The following is a 21,468-nucleotide window of genomic DNA, read 5'->3' on the forward strand; positions in this document are numbered from 1 at the left end:
GATAGAGAAGGAGAGAGAGAGAGTGTCTGTGTGTGAGATAGAGAAGGAGAGAGTGTCTGTGTGTGAGATCGAAATGGAGAGAGAGAGTGTCTGTGTGTGAGATAGAGATGGAGAGAGAGAGAGTGTATGTGTGTGAGAGAGAAGGAGAGAGAGAGTGGCCCTACACAGAGAGTACACAGCGGCAGAATACCTAACCACTGTGACTGACCCAAAATTAAGGAAAGCTTTGACTATGTACAGACTCAGTGAGCATAGCCTTGCTATTGAGAAAGGTTGCCGTAGGCAGACATGGCTCTCAAGAGAAGACAGGCTATGTGCTCACTGCCCACAAAATGAGGTGGAAACTGAGCTGCACTTCCTAACCTCCTGCCCAATGTATGACCATATTAGAGAGACATATTTCCCTCAGATTACACAGATCCACAAAGAATTCGAAAACAAATCCCATTTTGATAAACTCCCATATCTACTGGGTGAAATTCCACAGTGTGCCATCACAGCAGCAAGATATGTGACCTGATGCCACGAGAAAAGGGCAACCAGTGAAGAACAAACACCATTGTAAATACAACCCATATTTATGCTTATTTATTTTATCTTGTGTCCTTTAACCATTTGTACATTGTTAAAACACTGTATATATATAATATGACATTTGTAATGTCTTTATTGTTTTGAAACTTCTGTATATGTAATGTTTACTGTTAATTTGTATTGTTTATTTCACTTTTGTATATTATCTACCTCACTTGCTTTGGCAATGTTAACACATGTTTCCCATGCCAATAAAGCCCCTTGAATTGAATTGATAGAGAGAGAGTGTCTGTGTGTGAGATAGAGAGAGTCTCTGTGTGAGATAGAGAAGGAGAGAGAGAGAGAGTGTCTGTGTGTGAGATAGAGAATGAGAGAGATAAAGAGAGAGATAGAGAGTGTCTGTGTGTGAGATAGAGAGAGAGTGTCTGTGTGTGAGATAGATAAGGAGGGAGAGAAAGAGAGTGCATGTGTGTAAGATAGAGAAGGAGAGAGAGAGAGTGTCTGTGTGTGAGATAGAGATGGAGAGAGAGAGAGAGTGTCTGTGTGTGAGATAGAGATGGAGAGAGAGTGTCTGTGTGTGAGAGAGAGAGAGAGAGAGAGAGTGTTTGTGTGTGAGATAGAGAGAGAGAGTGTGTATGTGTGTGAGATAGAGAAGGAGAGAGAGAGAGAGAGAGAGAGATGGAGAGTGTCTGTGTGTGAAATAGAGATGGAGAGAGAGTGTCTGTGTGTGAGATAGAGATGAGAGAGAGAGAGAGAGAGAGAGATGGAGAGTGTCTGTGTGTGAAATAGAGATGGAGAGAGAGTGTCTGTGTGTGAGATAGAGATGGAGAGAGAGTGTCTGTGTGTGAGATAGAGAGAGAGAGAGAGTGTGTATGTGTGTGAGATAGAGAAGGAGAGAGAGACAGAGTGTGTCTGTGTGTGAGCCAGAGAAGGAGAGAGAGAGTGTATGTGTGTGAGATAGAGAATGAGAGAGAGAGAGAGAGAGAGAGAGAGAGAGAGAGAGAGAGAGATAGAGCGTGTCTGTGTGTGAGATAGAGAAGGAGAGAGAGAGAGTGTCTGTGTGTGAGATAGAGATGGAGAGAGAGAGAGAGTGTCTGTGTGTGAGATAGAGATGGAGAGAGAGTGTCTGTGTGTGAGAGAGAGAGAGAGAGAGAGAGTGTTTGTGTGTGAGATAGAGAGAGAGAGTGTGTATGTGTGTGAGATAGAGAAGGAGAGAGAGAGAGAGAGAGAGAGATGGAGAGTGTCTGTGTGTGAAATAGAGATGGAGAGAGAGTGTCTGTGTGTGAGATAGAGAATGAGAGAGAGAGAGTGTCTGTGTGTGAGATAGAGATGGAGAGAGAGTGTCTGTTAGTGAGAGAAATGGAGAGAGAGAGAGAGAGAGAGAAAGAGAATGTATGCGTGTGAGATAGAGAAGGAGAGACAGAGAGATATGGAGAGACGAGAGAGTGTATGTGTGTGTGAGAGAGAGAGAGAAAGAGAGAGGGAGAGGTAGAGAGAAGAAGAGAGAGAGTGAGGGAGAGACCAGAGAGCAGAGATATGTTGAGTATTAGGGATCTACTGAAACTTGCAGATTGGCAGGAGAAGTCATTGGAAGCTAAACTCCATCAGATACAGTGATGGTGGAAACAGCTTGTTAGCTCATTCAGACTGTCCTAATCCACCACGTCTGTTGATTAGATACGGAATCCAAACACTGTGGAAGGAATTCAAGACTGAGCGAGAGGGCGAGAAAGACAGAGAGGAGAACAGAGCATGGGGAGGGGTGGTTATGTATGGGAGGAGAGGGACAGGGAGGGAATAAGAGAAAGAGGGAGAAGAGAGAGAGAGAGAGAGAGGGGTGGGGGGGTGGGGTTGTGTATGGGAGGAGAGAGACAGGGAGGGAATAAGAGAAAGAGGGAGAAGAGAGAGAGAGAGAAGAGTCACCAGGACCACAAATACAAATTCCATCTAGACACTATTGCCCTAGAGCACACAAAAAACTATACATACCTTGGCCTAAACATCAGCGCCACAGGTAACTTCCACAAAGCTGTGAACGATCTGAGAGACAAGGTAAGAAGGGCATTCTATGCCATCAAAAGGAACATAAATTTCAACATACCAATTAGGATTTGGCTAAAAATACTTGAATCAGTCATAGAGCCCATTGCCCTTTATGGTTGTGAGGTCTGGGGTCCGCTCACCAACCAAGACTTCACAAAATGGGACAAACACCAAATTGAGACTCTGCATGCAGAATTCTGCAAAAATATCCTCCGTGTACAACGTAGAACACCAAATAATGCATGCAGAGCAGAATTAGGCCGATACCCACTAATTATCAAAATCCAGAAAAGAGCCGTTAAATTCTATAACCACCTAAAAGGAAGTGATTCCCAAACCTTCCATAACAAAGCCATCACCTACAGAGAGATGAACCTGGAGAAGAGTCCCCTAAGCAAGCTTTTCCTGGGGCTCTGTTCACAAACACAAACACACCCTGCAGAGCCCCAGGACAGCAGCACAATTAGACCCAACCAAATCATGAGAAAACAAAAAGATAATTATTTGACACATTGGAAGAATTAACAAAAAAACAGAGCAAACTAGAATGCTATTTGGCCCTAAACAGAGAGTACACAGCGGCAGAATACCTGACCACTGTGACTGACCCAAAATTAAGGAAAGCTTTGACTATGTACAGACTCAGTGAGCATAGCCTTGCTATTGAGAAAGGCCGCCGTAGGCAGATGTGGCTCTCAAGAGAAGACAGGCTATGTGCTCACTGCCCACAAAATGAGGTGGAAACTGAGCTGCACTTCCTAACCTCCTGCCCAATGTATGACCATATTAGAGAGATATATTTCCCTCAGATTACACAGATCAAATCAAATCAAATTGATTTATATAGCCCTTCGTACATCAGCTGATATCTCAAAGTGCTGTACAGAAACCCAGCCTAAAACCCCAAACAGCAAGCAATGCAGGTGTAGAAGCACGGTGGCTAGGAAAAACTCCCTAGAAAGGCCAAAACCTAGGAAGAAACTTAGAGAGGAATCAGGCTATGTGGGGTGGCCAGTCCTCTTCTGGCTGTGCCGGGTGGAGATTATAACAGAACATGGCCAAGATGTTCAAATGTTCATAAATGACCAGCATGGTCCAATAATAATAAGGCAGAACAGTTGAAACTGGAGCAGCAGCACGGCCAGGTGGACTGGGGACAGCAAGGAGTCATCATGTCAGGTAGTCCTGAGGCATGGTCCTAGGGCTCAGGTCCTCCGAGAGAGAGAAAGAAAGAGAGAAAGAGAGAATTAGAGAGAGCACACTTAATTTCACAAAGGACACCGAATAGGACAAGAGAAGTACTCCAGATATAACAAACTGACCCTAGCCCCCCGACACATAAACTACAGATCCACAAAGAATTCGAAAACAAATCCAATTTTGATAAACTCCCATATCTATTGGGTGAAATTCCACAGTGTGCCATCACAGCAGCAAGATTTGTGACCTGTTGCCACAAGAAAATGGCAACCAGTGAAGAACAAACACCATTGTAAATACAACCCATATTTATGCTTATTTATTTTATCTTGTGTCCTTTAACCATTTGTACATTGTTAAAACACTGTATATTTATAATATGACATTTGTAATGTCTTTATTGTCTTGAAACTTCTGTATGTGTAATGTTTACGGTTAATTTGTATTGTTTATTTCACTTTTGTATATTATCTACCTCACTTGCTTTGGCAATGTTAACATATGCTTCCCATGCCAATAAAGCCCTTGATTTGAATTGAATTAAAAGAGAGAAAGAGAGAGGGGGGGGGGGTTGTGTATGGGAGGAGAGAGACAGGGAGGGAATAAGAGAGAGAGGGAGAAGAGAGAGAGAGAGAAGAGTGAGAGAGAGAGGGGGGGTTGTGTATGGGAGGAGAGAGACAGGGAGGGAATAAGAGAGAGAGGGAGAAGAGAGAGAGGGAGAAGAGAGAGAGAGAGAGAGAGAGGGAGAGAGAGGGGGGGTGGTTGTGTATGGGAGGAGAGAGACAGGGAGGGAATAAGAGAGAGAGGGAGAAGAGAGAGAGAGAGAGAGAGAGGGAGAGAGAGAGCACAATGAATAGGTTGCAGGGTTAATGTAGACAGACAGACTGTCGGATTGGGCACATTTGAACATTAACACTGACGCTGAGAGGGAGCGGGCTAAGGACAGGAGAGGGAGAGGGTTGGAATACCTTACAACTATGGTACATGCATATTTGCTGGAAAAACAAGTGGGGGAACATAGAGTGAGAGAGAGTGTGTGTTAGGGACAGAGATAGAGGGAGAGCGGGAGGAGACAAAGAGTGGGAGGAGGGGGATAGAGAGAGGGGAGGAGACAGAGAGTGTGTTCGGGACAGAGAGAGAGGAAGGAGGGAGGAGGGGGAGGGGGAGAGGGGAGGAGACAGAGAGTGTGTGTTCGGGACAGACAGAGAGGAAGGGAGGGAGGAGGGGGAGAGCGGGAGAGCAGGAGGAGGGGGATAGAGAGAGGGGAGGAGACAGAGAGTGAGTGAAGTGGTGGTCTCTCAGGGAGAGAGAAACGGTAAGTACCAAGGTCCTGAGGGATAGGAAGGTAGATATACCTCAGTGTCTGCTATAAAAACTACCAGCGAATGGACCTGCAGAGACAAAGTAACAATAACAGCCACTTGTGCTCCGATACAGATCTCCTAAAGAGTAGATCACCAGTGAAAGACAATAGTTAGGAACAGAACAGCAGCAGACCAACAGCAGACCTACAAATGGTCAGGAGGGTGTTGAAGTCTACTTAGATGCTGACAAGGACCCAGACAAGCTGAACAGAGACAGACGTTCCCATTTGAGAAAACTCTACAATGACTGTAAGTGGACGTTTCTTTAAAATTCAGCTATTGTTGTCCTTGTGCAAATTGTATGAAAAGTGTCATATATTTTAATTTCCTCTATACCAACTGCAGAGAAATTCCATCGCAAAATAGTCATAAATAAAAAAAAATTATACAGCCAATGTCTTCCTCGCCCCACTACATCGACAGGAGGCTGATATGACATTGCACTATAGTCATATAAACATAGAACCACTGTTTTTACAAGTAGATTCATGATTTGTGTATTGTTTGACATTTTTACTGCATCGTTAGCCTCTAGCAAGTCAAGCCTTTCACTGCACCCACTATAGCATCTGCTGAACGCTTTACGCAACCAATAAACTGTCATGTTGTCTTGTCTCTGTCCTTTCCCTTCACCCTGTCTCCCTCTGCTGGTCGTGTCAGGTTACCTTTTCTCCCCTTCTTTCCCCCAGCTGTTCCCTGTCTCCTCCTAACTACCCATTCACCCCGTTCCCCACCTGTTCCCTTTTTCCCTCTGATTAGGTCCCTATATCTCCCTCTGTTTCTGCTCCTGTCCTTGTCGGATTCTTGTTTGTTTGTGTTTCATGCCTGAGCCAGACTATCGTCATGTTTGCTGTAACCTTGTCCTGTCCTGTCGGAATCTGCCGGTCTATCTGAGCCTACTTATGTTTTGTTATTAAAGAAGCTCTGTTTAAGTTAGTTCGCTTTTGGGTCCTCATTCACTCACCATAACAGAAGAATCCGACCAAGAATGGACCCAGCGACTTCGGATCCTCTCCACTCAGCCGTCGGGATCCAGGGAGCGATGCTAGGCAGACACGAGCAGGAAGTGTCTGCTGCTCGACATGCCGTTGAGACCCTGGCCACCCAAGTCTCCAACCTCACAGAACAGGTTCACCATCTCCGCCTCGATCCACCGGCCACTTCCAGGGCTTTCGAATCTCCGGAGCCCAGAATCAATAACCCGCCGTGTTACTCTGGGGAGCCCACTGAATGCCGCTCGTTCCTCACCCAGTGTGATATTGTGTTTTCTCTCCAGCCCAACACTTACTCCAGGAGCACTGCTCGTGTCGCCTACGTCATATCTCTCCTTATTGGACGGGCTCGTGAGTGGGGCACGGCAATCTGGGAGGCAAGGGCTGAGTGTACTAACCAGTATCAGGACTTTAAGGAGGAGATGATACGGGTTTTTGATCGATCTGTTTTTGGGGAGGAGGCTTCCAGGGCCCTGTCTTCCCTATGTCAAGGTAATCGATCCATAACAGACTACTCTATTGAGTTTCGCACTCTTGCTGCCTCCAGTGGCTGGAACGAGCCGGCTTTGCTCGCTCGTTTTCTGGAGGGTCTCCGCGCAGAGGTAAAGGATGAGATTCTCTCCCGGGAGGTCCCTTCCAGCGTGGATTCCCTGATTGAACTCGCTATTCGCATTGAGCGACGGGTTGATCTGCGTCACCGAGCTCGTGGAAAGGAGCTCGCGTTCTCCGTTGCCCCCCTCTCCGCATCACTACCATCTTCCTCTGCCGGCTCGGGAGCTGAGCCTATGCAGCTGGGAGGTATCCGCATCTCGACTAAGGAGAGGGAACGGAGAATCACCAACCGCCTCTGTCTCTATTGCGGTTCTGCTGGTCATTTTGTCACTTCATGTCCAGTAAAAGCCAGAGCTCATCAGTAAGCGGAGGGCTACTGGTGAGCGCTACTACTCCTGTCTCTCCTTCAAGATCCTGCACTACCTTGTCGGTCCATCTACGCTGGACCGGTTCGTCAGCTTCCTGCAGTGCCTTAATAGACTCTGGGGCGGAGGGCTGTTTTATGGACGAGACCTGGGCTCGGGAACATGACATTCCTCTCAGACAGTTAAGGGAGTCCACGGCCTTGTTCGCCCTGGATGGTAGTCCTCTCCCCAGGATTCAGCGTGAGACGCTACCTTTAACCCTCACTGTTTCTGGTAATCATAGCGAAACCATTTCTTTTTTGATTTTTCGTTCACCTTTTACACCTGTTGTTTTGGGCCATCCCTGGCTAGTTTGTCATAATCCTTCCATTAATTGGTCTAGTAATTCTATCCTCTCCTGGAACGTCTCTTGTCATGTGAAATGTTTAATGTCTGCTATCCCTCCTGTTTCCTCTGTCTCTTCTTCACAGGAGGAGCCTGGTGATTTGACAGGGGTGCCGGAGGAATATCACGATCTGCGCACGGTGTTCAGTCGGTCCAGGGCCACCTCTCTTCCTCCACACCGGTCGTATGATTGTAGTATTGATCTCCTTCCGGGAACCACTCCCCCCCGGGGTAGACTATACTCTCTGTCGGCTCCCGAACGTAAGGCTCTCGAGGATTATTTGTCTGTAGCTCTTGACGCCGGTACCATAGTCCCCTCCTCCTCTCCCGCCGGAGCGGGGTTTTTTTTTGTCAAGAAGAAGGACGGGTCTCTGCGCCCCTGCATAGATTATCGAGGGCTGAATGACATAACAGTTAAGAATCGTTATCCGCTTCCTCTTATGTCTTCAGCCTTCGAGATCCTGCAGGGAGCCAGGTTTTTCACTAAGTTGGACCTTCGTAACGCTTACCATCTCGTGCGCATCAGGGAGGGGGACGAGTGGAAGACGGCGTTTAACACTCCGTTAGGGCACTTTGAATACCGGGTTCTTCCTTTCGGCCTCGCTAACGCTCCAGCTGTCTTTCAGGCATTAGTCAATGATGTCCTGAGAGACATGCTGAACATCTTTGTTTTCGTTTACCTTGACGATATCCTGATTTTTTTCACCGTCACTCCAGATTCATGTTCAGCACGTTCGACGTGTCCTCCAGCGCCTTTTAGAGAATTGTCTTTTTGTGAAGGCTGAGAAGTGCACTTTTCATGCCTCCTCCGTCACATTTCTCGGTTCTGTTATTTCCGCTGAAGGCATTAAGATGGATCCCGCTAAAGTCCAAGCTGTCATTGATTGGCCCGTCCCTAAGTCACGCGTCGAGCTGCAGCGCTTTCTCGGCTTCGCGAACTTCTATCGTCGTTTCATCCGTAATTTCGGTCAGGTGGCCGCTCCTCTCACAGCCCTTACTTCTGTCAAGACGTGCTTTAAGTGGTCCGTTTCCGCCCAGGGAGCTTTTGATCTCCTCAAGAATCGTTTTACATCCGCTCCTATCCTTGTTACACCTGACGTCTCTAGACAGTTCGTTGTCGAGGTTGACGCGTCAGAGGTGGGCGTGGGAGCCATTCTTTCTCAGCGCTCCCTCTCTGACGACAAGGTCCACCCATGCGCGTATTTTTCTCATCGCCTGTCGCCGTCGGAACGTAACTATGATGTGGGTAACCGCGAACTGCTCGCCATCCGGTTAGCCCTAGGCGAATGGCGACAGTGGTTGGAGGGGGCGACCGTTCCTTTTGTCGTTTGGACTGACCATAGGAACCTTGAGTACATCCGTTCTGCCAAACGACTTAATGCGCGTCAGGCGCGTTGGGCGCTGTTTTTCGCTCGTTTCGAGTTCGTGATTTCTTATCGTCCGGGCTCTAAGAACACCAAGCCTGATGCTTTGTCTCGTCTCTTCAGTTCTTCAGTAGCCTCCACTGACCCCGAGGGGATTCTCCCTGAGGGGCGTGTTGTCGGGTTGACTGTCTGGGGAATTGAGAGGCAGGTAAAACAAGCGCTCACTCACACTCCGTCGCCGCGCGCTTGTCCTAGGAACCTTCTTTTCGTTCCCGTTCCTACTCGTCTGGCCGTTCTTCAGTGGGCTCACTCTGCCAAGTTAGCCGGCCACCCTGGCGTTCGGGGTACGCTTGCTTCCATTCGCCAGCGTTTTTGGTGGCCCACCCGGGAGCATGACACGCGTCGTTTCGTGGCTGCTTGTTCGGTCTGCGCGCAGACTAAGTCCGGTAACTCTCCTCCTGCCGGCCGTCTCAGGCCGCTTCCTATTCCCTCTCGACCGTGGTCTCACATCGCCTTAGATTTTGTCACCGGACTGCCTTCGTCAGCGGGGAAGACTGTTATTCTTACGGTTGTCGATAGGTTCTCTAAGGCGGCCCATTTCATTCCCCTTGCTAAGCTTCCTTCTGCTAAAGAGACGGCACAAATCATCATCGAGAATGTTTTCAGAATTCATGGCCTTCCGTCAGACGTCGTTTCGGACAGAGGTCCGCAATTCACGTCTCAATTTTGGAGGGAGTTTTGCCGTTTGATTGGGGCTTCCGTCAGTCTCTCTTCCGGCTTTCACCCCCAGTCTAACGGTCAAGCAGAACGGGCCAATCAGACTATTGGTCGCATCTTACGCAGTCTTTCTTTTCGCAACCCTGCGTCTTGGTCAGAACAGCTCCCCTGGGCAGAATACGCCCACAACTCGCTTCCTTCGTCTGCGACCGGGCTATCTCCTTTTCAGAGTAGCCTCGGGTACCAGCCTCCGCTGTTCTCATCTCAGTTCGCCGAGTCCAGCGTCCCCTCCGCTCAGGCTTTTGTCCAACGTTGCGAGCGCACCTGGAAGAGGGTCAGGTCTGCACTTTGCCGTTATAGGACGCAGACTGTGAGGGCTGCTAATAAGCGTAGAACTAAGAGTCCTAGATATTGTCGCGGTCAGAGAGTTTGGCTCTCCACTCAGAACCTTCCCCTTAAGACGGCTTCTCGCAAGTTGACCCCGCGGTTCATTGGTCCGTTCCGTATTTCTCGGGTCATTAATCCTGTCGCAGTTCGACTTCTTCTTCCGCGATACCTTCGTCGCGTCCACCCGGTCTTCCACGTCTCCTGCATTAAGCCCGTTCTTCGCGCCCCCGCTCGTCTTCCCCCCCCCCCATCCTTGTCGAGGGCGCACCCATCTACAGGGTCCGCAGGATTTTGGACATGCGTCCTCGGGGCCGTGGTCACCAGTACCTTGTCGATTGGGAGGGGTACGGTCCTGAGGAGAGGAGTTGGGTTCCCTCTCGGGACGTGCTGGACCGTGCGCTGATCGAGGATTTCCTCCGTTGCCGCCAGGTTTCCTCCTCGAGTGCGCCAGGAGGCGCTCGGTGAGTGGGGGGGTACTGTCATGTTGTCTTGTCTCTGTCCTTTCCCTTCACCCTGTCTCCCTCTGCTGGTCGTGTCAGGTTACCTTTTCTCCCCTTCTTTCCCCCAGCTGTTCCCTGTCTCCTCCTAACTACCCATTCACCCCGTTCCCCACCTGTTCCCTTTTTCCCTCTGATTAGGTCCCTATATCTCCCTCTGTTTCTGCTCCTGTCCTTGTCGGATTCTTGTTTGTTTGTGTTTCATGCCTGAGCCAGACTATCGTCATGTTTGCTGTAACCTTGTCCTGTCCTGTCGGAATCTGCCGGTCTATCTGAGCCTACTTATGTTTTGTTATTAAAGAAGCTCTGTTTAAGTTAGTTCGCTTTTGGGTCCTCATTCACTCACCATAACATAAACTTTGATTTGCTTTTGATTTGATTTAACCTGCTGTCAGATGTTGCGTTGGACTTCTATGGACAATGGTATAATGTTTATGGGTCTGTAAATACAGTAACATCACTCTGACACTAGTATCTGCATAGTGAAGTGACATTGTAATATAGACATGTCTTCATATGGGGGCGTTCAGTTGGGGGTGTCAGTGGTTGCCACGGACACGGGTCCAGAAAGGAGCACATAGTAGAGAGGCTTTTCAGCTTCCAGTGTTTATATCTTTACTGGTTTTACTTGTCTTTAAATCTGTTAATAGCGTTAGTCTTCCGACAGCTCATAATACTGTCATAGAGGCCAATATTTCAATTACAGCTAGCTCTTATCGACAGGGGGATTCATTGACCAATAAGGGATTCATTCATAATCACCTCAGGTTACAAGGACACAGTGAATGTCAGGTGGGTGAGTCTGGGGCAACTGTCTTCCACCTGCTGCAGCAACAAGTTACGCAATTGGTGATAATTGGGAAACGTCATTGGATCAGTCAAGACCTCAGAAAAAAAATTGTAGACCTCCACAAGTTTGGTTCTTCCTTGGGAGCAATTTTCAAACGCCTGAATGTACCACGTTCATCTGTACAAACAATAGTACGCAAGTATAAACACCATGGGACCACGCAGCCATCATACCACTCAGGAAGGAGACACGTTCTGTCTCCTAGAGATGAATGTACTTCGGTGCGAAAAGCGCAAATCAATCCCAGAACAACAGCAAAGGACCTTGTGAAGATGATGGAGAAAACAGGTAGAAAAGTATCTATATCTACAGTAAAACAAGTCCTATATCGATCGACATAACCTGAAAGGTCGCTCAGCAAGGAAGAAGCCACTGCTCCAAAACCGCCATAAAAAAGCCAGACTACAGTTTGCAACTGCACATGGGGACAAAGATCGTACTTTTTGGAGAAATGTCCTCTGGTCTGATGAAGCAAAAATAGAACTGTTTGGCCATAATGACCATCGTTATGTTTGGAGGAAAAGGGGGGAGGCTTGCAAGCCGAAGAACACCATCCCAACCGTGAAGCACAGGGGTGGCAGCTGCATATTGAGTGTATGTTAAATTTCTGACCCACTGGGAATGTGATGAAAGAATTAAAAGCTGAAATGAATAATTCTCTCTGCTATTATTCTGACATTTCACATGTCAGAAATTGTGAAAAACTGAGTTTAAATGTATTTGGCTAAGGTGTATGTAAACTTCCGACTTCAACTGTATATAGGGGATCATACTGATGATATGATAGACACAGGGGACTGAGGGGACAGTAGGTATGTACATACAGCATGTTCTGGTTGCTCCAATGTGACATTCATCCGATCTCTCATCTCATCATTTTCTCACATTTTATGGTAATCCCTGAGGTCGCTGGACATCCTGTAACAGTACATTTTATGGTAATCCCTGAGGTCGCCTGACATCCTGTAACAGTACATTTTATGGTAATCCCTGAGGTTGCTGGACATCCTGTAACAGTACATTTTATGGTAATCTCTGAGGTCGCTGGACATCCTGTAACAGTACATTTTATGGTAATCCCTGAGGTCACTGGACATCCTGTAACAGTACATTTTATGGTAATCCCTGAGGTCGCTGGACATCCTGTAAGAGTACATTTTATGGTAATCCCTGAGGTCGCTGGACATCCTGTAACAGTACATTTTATGGTAATCCCTGAGGTCGATGGACATCCTGTAACAGTACATTTTATGGTAATCCCTGAGGTCGCTGGACATCCTGTAACAGTACATTTTATGGTAATCCCTGAGGTCGATGGACATCCTGTAACAGTACATTTTATGGTGACACTGAACCATATCCACCCAAGCATACATGTATCAGCAAGTTGATAAATCAAAATGTATTTATATTGCATTTGTCATAATGTGTTTAGTATTTACTCCCACTGCTCGTTGACCATTTTCAGTGTTGTTTTTTTATTCACCATGCAACGCGGTAGCTTATAAACCTAGTCAATTCCTGCGAGTGTAACAAGATATTGGAAATGAAACATCAACTCCTTAGAAAAATGTTCCCCCTATTTGACCATGTTTCCTTGTTTTCTCTGTCAGGCTGCAGCTCAGGAACTGGACGAGCTATGTTTCCTCTCAGCCCAGTCCATGTCCACTCTGGAGACCTCCGACCACTTCCAGATGGTCAAGCTGCTGGGAGAGGGATCCTACGGCAAGGTCATGCTGGCCGTCCACAAGAAGAGAGGTCAGTAAAGCACCAGAGGTCACTGTGGTGGTCCCTGACCCTGGTCCTGGAGAGTTATGGGGTGGGCAGGCGTTATAAATGATGCCTTCCGATATTATACTTATGCTAAAACATTTATTCTGTTCTACTGAGCCACTTACTTTTTTTTTTTTGAATTTTACCCCGTTTTTCTCCCCAATTTCATGGTATCCAATTGTTTTGGTAGCTACTATCGTGTCTCATCGCTGCAACACCTGTATGGTCTCAGGAGAGACAAAGGTTGAAAGTCATGCGTCCTCCGATACACAACCCAACCAAGCCGCACTGCTTCTTAACACAGGGCACATCCAACCCGGAAGCCAGCGGCACCAATGTGTCGGAGGAAACACAGTGCACCTGGCAACCTTGGTTAGCACGCACTGCGCCCAGCCCGCCACAGGAGTCGCTGGTGCACTATGAGACAAGGATATCCCTACCGGCCAACCCCTCCCTAACGACACTAGGCCAATTGTGCGAGTCAGAGACACAGAGAGTCTCTGGTGGCACAGCTGGAGCTGCAGTACAGCGCCCTTAACCACTGCGCCACCCGGGAGGCCGTTGAGCCACTTACTTTATGTTCGTATTCTTATCTCCTATAATTTCTCATTGTTGTTGCGTTGTCGAGAATGAACCTGGCAGTAAGCATTTAGCTGGACGGTATAAACCATGTGTATCCCGTCCAGACAGCTAATAAAACGTGAAACTTGTTAGTGTCCACGACACACCTATAATGGCTTGTTAGTGTCCACCACACACCTATAATGGCTTGTTAGTGTCCACGACACACCTATAATGGCTTGTTAGTGTCCACAACACACCTATAATGGCTTGTTAGTGTCCACGACACACGTATAATGGCTTGTTATAAAGGTAAAACATTGTCAGACTCCGGCCACCCAAGTCATAGACTGTTCTCTCTGCTACCGCACGGCAAGTGGTACCGGAGCGCCAAGTCTAGGTCCAAGAGGCTTCTAAACAGCTTCTACCCCCAAGCCATAAGACTCATGAACATGAACCCAGACTATTTGCATTGCCCCCCCTTCCCCTCTCCACACCACTGCCACTGTTGTCATCTATCCATAGTCCCTTTAATAACTCTACCTACATGTACAAACTACCTCAACTAACCGGTGCCCCCGCCCGCACATTGACTCTGTACCGGCACCCCCTGTATATATTGTTATTTTATACTGCTGCTCTTTAATTACCTGTTACTTTTATCTCTTATTCTTATATATATTTTTTTTACTGCCCTGTTGGCTAGGGGCTAGTAAGTAAGCATTTCACAGTACGGGATACACATGGTATATATATACCTGTTGTATTCGGCGCATGTGACTAATAACATTTTATTTCTGCTTCTAGTGAAATATAAGTCTGAAGGGGTCTGGGGTTACAGTTCAGAGGATAAAACTACACGTGAACAGTGAGGGTAGAGGTGTCTTTAAATAGTGTCAACTCAACCGTTAGCATGAGTGTTGCTGTTACGAAGTGCTTTGCTACATTCTTGGGGATAGAGTTGCTGTGGGGTTTCCTCAGGGGAGAATGAATGCCCCTTCTCATTGAAGCCACGCAGGGTTGAGTGGGTTACTTTCTAAATGTCATACGTAACAGTTACTAGTTACCTGTCCAAAATTGTAATCTGTAACTTTTGGATTACCCAAACTCAGTAATCTGATTACTTTCCCCTAAAGAGGCGTTAAAAGAAGACTAACTATCCATCAAACTTATTTTATGTGTCATCATAGAGGTCTCTGACTTGAGGTCAGACTCATTGGGTGCTGAATTTTTTTACCTTTATTTAACTAGGCAAGTCAGTTAAGAACAAATTCTTATTTTCAATGATGGCCTAGGAACAGTGGGTTAACTGCCTTGTTCAGGGGCAGAAGGACAGATGTGTACCTTGTCAGCTCAGGGATTCGAACTTGCAACTTTTCAGTTACTAGCCCAACACTCTAACCACTAGGCTATGTCATTGACAAAACAGAAAGGTGTCATATTGTATTTTATCGCAAGCATCCTTTCTGAATTGAAAAGTAATCCAAGAAGTAATCATCTAGTTTTTCAAAATATATGTATTCTGATTACAATATTTTTGCAGGCAATGTAATTTCTTAGTTAGTTTTTTTAACCAGTTCTCCGCAACCCTGAAACCCCGGAAGTTGAAGGCCGACCACATTACTGCAGGCATTGTTAGCAAAAAATGGGATCCCCATGATAGTGAATGGAAAATTGTCAATCTTCGTGGTGTATCTTTGTGTAAATAAAAAACTTTGTCACTTGATCGATGGCTTTGTCCATTCATAAACAGTCATTAGATTTCCTCTATCTAAACCCCAGGGAATAGGGAAGTAATGTAATTAGACATCCCCGGGGCTATATGGAATCTGACAGGATGTTTTTATGTTATCAATGTGGTCACAGTGATGACAACATGATTTACTCTATAATTGATCTATTGATGTTTTGGTGCAGTATTTGACTTTGACAGTATTTGACAGTACTTGACTTGATTTTAATGTCTAAATAATTTCTTGGGCCTCTCCTCCTCTCCATCAGGCACTCCCATGGCTCTGAAGTTCTTCCCCCGCCAGTCCACATCCCTCTTCTCTTTCCTGCGTGAATACAACCTCTCCCTTTCTTATTGCACTCATCCCTCTCTCACCCGGGCCCTGGGTATCTTCTTCTCCACCCCCTGCTACTACGTCTTCGCCCAGCAGGCTGGTCTCTATGGAGACCTCTACAGTGTCATCGTGTCAGAGGTCAGTTAGAATCATACATCTGATCATACAATCTCTGAGTCAGTCATACATGAGAGGTGTTTCATTTCAATGTCAAAGCACTAAAGCTAAGTGCACAACACAGACCCAGTATTGTAATTCCTCCTCTGTCTGACCTCTGTCTGCCAACACCTCTACTGTTCCATATTGCCCTGGTCCCAGTTGCCCTCTTCCTCTGTCAGTGAGTACATGATAAAGACTTCAATGGAATCTCTCCAGTGGCCTCCACCTCGTCCCATCTAGTAACTCTTTGTTTGTGTCGGTCTATGCCAGTAACCTACAGTGGATGATAAGCTTGCATCCTCTTCAAAACCCTGGTGCTTGCCGACAGAACAGCAAGGAACAGCAAGGGGAACTGCACCTCCTTACCTTCCTGGTGCTTGCCGACAGAGCAGCAAGGGGAACTGCACCTCCTTACCTTCAGGCTATGTTCAAACCCTACATCCCAACCTGAGCACTTCGTTCTGCCACCTCTGGTCTCTTGGGCCTCCCACCCCTACAGGAGGGCAGGTCCTGCTCAGCCCAGTCAAAGCTCTTCTCTGTCCTGGCATCCCAATGGTGGAACAACTTTTACCCTATAGTCTGAAACCCTACCTCTTTGAAGAGTATCTTAAATATCTCTCACGGTGCCCCCTCCCCCCACCTATTTTCACCCTAGCACTGACTTTGCTGGTAAATGCTTTGTCGAGGGAAAATGTCCTTGATACGATTGTGATGTGTTGTTGTCTCACCTAGATACTGTATCTTCAGCACTAATTGTAAGACGCCCTGAAGAAGAGCATCTGCTAAATGTCTAACTTGTAAATGTGAAAAATTACAAAGTGTTTGCTGTCCCAGATCCATTTAGCATCTTTGGGTGGGACGAGGACAACGTGATAGAACAGTAGTTCCCAAACATTTTTGCATCGTGACCCACATAAAGCTTTTTGTGTGACCTAACTAGTAAACTGAACCTAGCAGCCGTCTATGTTGAACCATGACCCAAAAGGAATCCAGGTCATACCATTTATGAAACAATGATATACAGTATAATGTTGTTTCTCTCTCTGTCTCCAGGTGGGTGTAGATGAAGAGTGTGTCCAGAGTGTGATGTCTCAGCTGAGTGGTGCCGTCTCACACCTCCACTCCATTGGCTTCGTCCACCGGGACATCAAACCAGAGAACATCTTCCTGTGTGACCACACCTGTCGCTGGGTCAAACTGGGTGACTTCGGCCTGGCCCGCCCCACTGGCTGCACTATCCGCGCCGTCTGGTACGACTCACCCTTCTGCACGCCTGAGGTGGAGCAGGCCAAAGAGTCTGAGAAAGTGAGGGAGCAGAGAGAGGAGAATGGAGAGGAGGAGGAGAACATTTGGATCACAGTGGAGACCACTATAGACAGCTGGGCCCTGGGCGTGCTGGTCTACTGCCTGCTGACGGGATGCTTTCCCTGGGAAGAGACCACGCACAACGACCCCGCCTACAGGAGGTACAAGGAGTGGTATGACCGCGAGACGGAGAGGGAGGAAAGGAACAAGGGACTGAGAGGGGAGCAGGAAGTAATTTGGTGTGAAGGTGAAAGGGAAAAGGACAATATCCTGAGCCTGGAGATGAATCAGAAGTCGAACCCTGTGGCCCCACAGTTTGAAGGCTTCAGCCCACTGTTGATGTCTCTTTTCAGGGAGCTGCTTAACCCACAGCCTAGGCTTCGAGGAGGCCCTGATGAGATCCTCAGCTACCTGGGTGGGCCCTGGTTGATTGAGACGGAGAGAGAGGAGAAGAGGAAAGCAGAGGAGGTAGAGAAGGAGGCCAGGAAAATAAGAGAGGCAGGAACGGTGGAGGAAGGGAGGGAGAGGGAGGGAAGAGGGGAGAGATAAAGTGTTTCATACTAGACAGTTTTGAGAATTTTTAAGATGTACTGTACATTTTGGAAGACAATATTTGCTTTATAGAGGTTGATATTCTGAATATTTTTCTGAACATTTCTTACTCTGTATTGATAGAATTGAGACAACTGTATTTTGATATTGCTGTATGTTTTACCTTGTAATAGTTCTCTACAGTGTAATGCAACTTAATATAATGTGTGTGTGTGAGCGTGCATGTGCCATACCTGCCTGTGTATGTGCGTGCTTGAACATGATCGTGAGTGTGCATGTGGGCTTAGGGGCAGCTAGCCTCTTAAGAGAATACATGAATTAGTTATCCTTCAACACAAAGGCAGTATTATAATGATCACTCTATGACACTTTATGTTGTAAAAATATCTGAATAAACCAGTTTGTATTTATATACGTCTTGCTTCTCTATGTATGTCTAATACATTTTTTCTTGTGTTATTTTTAAATAATACATTTTCCAATATGCAAACCTAGGGATTTTGTCAAAAATCAGCAAAACAACTAGGTTATCCACACGTGTACCTGGCTCCACGAGGGCACTAAAGGGGGCTTAGTCCCCTCAGTTCAAACTTTAGCCAACTCAGTTTTCATTTTAAGTCACTATATAAAAATAGCAAAAAAGTTACAAGCAGTGTGTGTATGGGGCTATGGAAAGCTATTGGGGCGGTTAAATCAAATCCAATCCTATTTTATGCGCAGAATACAACAGGTGTAGACCTTGCAGTGAAATGCTGAATACAACAGGTGTAGGTAGACCTTACAGTGAAATGCTGAATACAACAGGTGTAGGTAGACCTTACAGTGAAATGCTGAATACAACAGGTGTAGGTAGACCTTACAGTGAAATGCTGAATACAACAGGTGTAGGTAGACCTTACAGTGAAATGCTGAATACAACAGGTGTAGGTAGACCTTACAGTGAAATGCTGAATACAACAGGTGTAGGTAGACCTTACAGTGAAATGCTGAATACAACAGGTGTAGGTAGACCTTACAGTGAAATGCTGAATACAACAGGTGTAGGTAGACCTTACAGTGAAATGCTGAATACAACAGGTGTAGGTAGACCTTACAGTGAAATGCTGAATACAACAGGTGTAGGTAGACCTTACAGTGAAATGCTGAATACAACAGGTGTAGGTAGACCTTACAGTGAAATGCTGAATACAACAGGTGTAGGTAGACCTTACAGTGAAATGCTGAATACAACAGGTGTAGGTAGACCTTACAGTGAAATGCTGAATACAACAGGTGTAGGTAGACCTTACAGTGAAATGCTGAATACAACAGGTGTAGGTAGACCTTACAGTGAAATGCTGAATACAACAGGTGTAGGTAGACCTTACAGTGAAATGCTGAATACAACAGGTGTAGGTAGACCTTACAGTGAAATGCTGAATACAACAGGTGTAGGTAGACCTTACAGTGAAATGCTGAATACAACAGGTGTAGGTAGACCTTACAGTGAAATGCTGAATACAACAGGTGTAGGTAGACCTTACAGTGAAATGCTGAATACAACAGGTGTAGGTAGACCTTACAGTGAAATGCTGAATACAACAGGTGTAGGTAGACCTTACAGTGAAATGCTGAATACAACAGGTGTAGGTAGACCTTACAGTGAAATGCTGAATACAACAGGTGTAGGTAGACCTTACAGTGAAATGCTGAATACAACAGGTGTAGTAGACCTCACAGTGAAATGCTGAATACAACAGGTGTAGGTAGACCTTACAGTGAAATGCTGAATACAACAGGTGTAGGTAGACCTTACAGTGAAATGCTGAATACAACAGGTGTAGGTAGACCTTACAGTGAAATGCTGAATACAACAGGTGTAGGTAGACCTTACAGTGAAATGCTTAATACAACAGGTGTAGGTAGACCTTACAGTGAAATGCTGAATACAACAGGTGTAGGTAGACCTTACAGTGAAATGCTGAATACAACAGGTGTAGGTAGACCTTACAGTGAAATGCTGAATACAACAGGTGTAGGTAGACCTTACAGTGAAATGCTGAATACAACAGGTGTAGGTAGACCTTACAGTGAAATGCTGAATACAACAGGTGTAGGTAGACCTTACAGTGAAATGCTTAATACAACAGGTGTAGGTAGACCTTACAGTGAAATGCTGAATACAACAGGTGTAGGTAGACCTTACAGTGAAATGCTGAATACAACAGGTGTAGGTAGACCTTACAGTGAAATGCTGAATACAACAGGTGTAGGTAGACCTTACAGTGAAATGCTGAATACAACAGGTGTAGGTAGACCTTACAGTGAAATGCTGAATACAACAGGTGTAGGTAGACCTTACAGTGAAATGCTGAATACAACAGGTGTAGGTAGACCTTACAGTGAAATGCTGAATACAACAGGTGTAGGTAGACCTTACAGTGAAATGCTGAATACAACAGGTGTAGGTAGACCTTACAGTGAAATGCTGAATACAACAGGTGTAGGTAGACCTTACAGTGAAATGCTGAATACAACAGGTGTAGGTAGACCTTACAGTGAAATGCTGAATACAACAGGTGTAGGTAGACCTTACAGTGAAATGCTGAATACAACAGGTGTAGGTAGACCTTACAGTGAAATGCTGAATACAACAGGTGTAGGTAGACCTTACAGTGAAATGCTGAATACAACAGGTGTAGGTAGACCTTACAGTGAAATGCTGAATACAACAGGTGTAGGTAGACCTTACAGTGAAATGCTGAATACAACAGGTGTAGGTAGACCTTACAGTGAAATGCTGAATACAACAGGTGTAGGTAGACCTTACAGTGAAATGCTGAATACAACAGGTGTAGGTAGACCTTACAGTGAAATGCTGAATACAACAGGTGTAGGTAGACCTTACAGTGAAATGCTTACTTAAAAGCCCTTAAAACCAACAATGCGGTTTTAAGAAAAATCAGTGATAAGTAAAAAAATAAATAAGTAAAAAATGCAAATAGCAAAGAATTAAAAAGCAGCAGTAAAATATTATTAGAGAGGCTGTATACAGGAGGTACTGGTACAGCAGGAGGTATCGTGAGAGGCTGTATACAGGAGGTACAGGTACAGCAGGAGGTATCGTGAGAGGCTGTATACAGGAGGTACAGGTACAGCAGGAGGTATCGTGAGAGGCTGTATACAGGAGGTACAGGTACAGCAGGAGGTATCGTGAGAGGCTGTATACAGGAGGTACAGGTACAGCAGGAGGTATCGTGAGAGGCTGTATACAGGAGGTACAGGTACAGCAGGAGGTATCGTGAGAGGCTGTATACAGGAGGTACAGGTACAGCAGGAGGTATCGTGAGAGGCTGTATACAGGAGGTACAGGTACAGCAGGAGGTATCGTGAGAGGCTGTATACAGGAGGTACTGGTACAGCAGGAGGTATCGTGAGAGGCTGTATACAGGAGGTACTGGTACAGCAGGAGGTATCGTGAGAGGCTGTATACAGGAGGTACTGGTACAGCAGGAGGTTACCTATACAGCAGGAGGTATCGAGAGAGGCATGACTCCTTTGAGTTTCCATAAAAAAGCGGGGGAAAACGCTTCTCTTCTCTGTGGTAGGCTGTGAATAACGTGATGTAATATTTGATTTTGATGTATAAGGGCGGGGTCAAGTTGATGGTCTAACGGACCTTTCTGGTCCTCTGCTGTTCCTGTGGGTGGCGCTCTGAGGGGTGTCTTATGATGGTGTGAGGTTTTCATCCCGACATTTCCCAGTTCAAAACAACTGGGAATGACGTCAGTGATCTTCAGGTCGGAAAGTCAGACCTCCAGAAA

At 46.2% G+C, this 21,468-nt stretch overlaps 1 protein-coding gene across 1 annotated transcript; it reads left to right on the plus strand.

The window, feature by feature from the left end:
- Positions 1-5,011: 5,011 nt before the first annotated feature.
- On the plus strand, positions 5,012-18,077 carry LOC110537149 (serine/threonine-protein kinase SBK2). Its single transcript, XM_036968716.1, has 5 exons — positions 5,012-5,092; positions 5,215-5,390; positions 12,863-13,007; positions 15,585-15,787; positions 16,862-18,077. Exons 2-5 carry the CDS (start codon positions 5,385-5,387, stop codon positions 17,660-17,662), a joined length of 1,155 nt encoding a protein of 384 aa, XP_036824611.1. The 5' UTR covers positions 5,012-5,092; positions 5,215-5,384; the 3' UTR covers positions 17,663-18,077.
- The last annotated feature ends 3,391 nt before the right edge of the window (positions 18,078-21,468 follow it).

This window comes from Oncorhynchus mykiss, chromosome 3, assembly GCF_013265735.2.
Source record: "Oncorhynchus mykiss isolate Arlee chromosome 3, USDA_OmykA_1.1, whole genome shotgun sequence".
In the NCBI taxonomy this organism is placed as follows: domain Eukaryota; kingdom Metazoa; phylum Chordata; class Actinopteri; order Salmoniformes; family Salmonidae; genus Oncorhynchus; species Oncorhynchus mykiss.

Excerpts from the sequence above, each read along its gene's own strand:
- LOC110537149 (XM_036968716.1), top strand. Across the intron at positions 13,008-15,584 it reads GGCCGTCCACAAGAAGAGAG|GCACTCCCATGGCTCTGAAG; the intron begins GTCAGTAAAGCA and ends CCTCTCCATCAG. Across the intron at positions 15,788-16,861 it reads ACAGTGTCATCGTGTCAGAG|GTGGGTGTAGATGAAGAGTG; the intron begins GTCAGTTAGAAT and ends CTCTGTCTCCAG.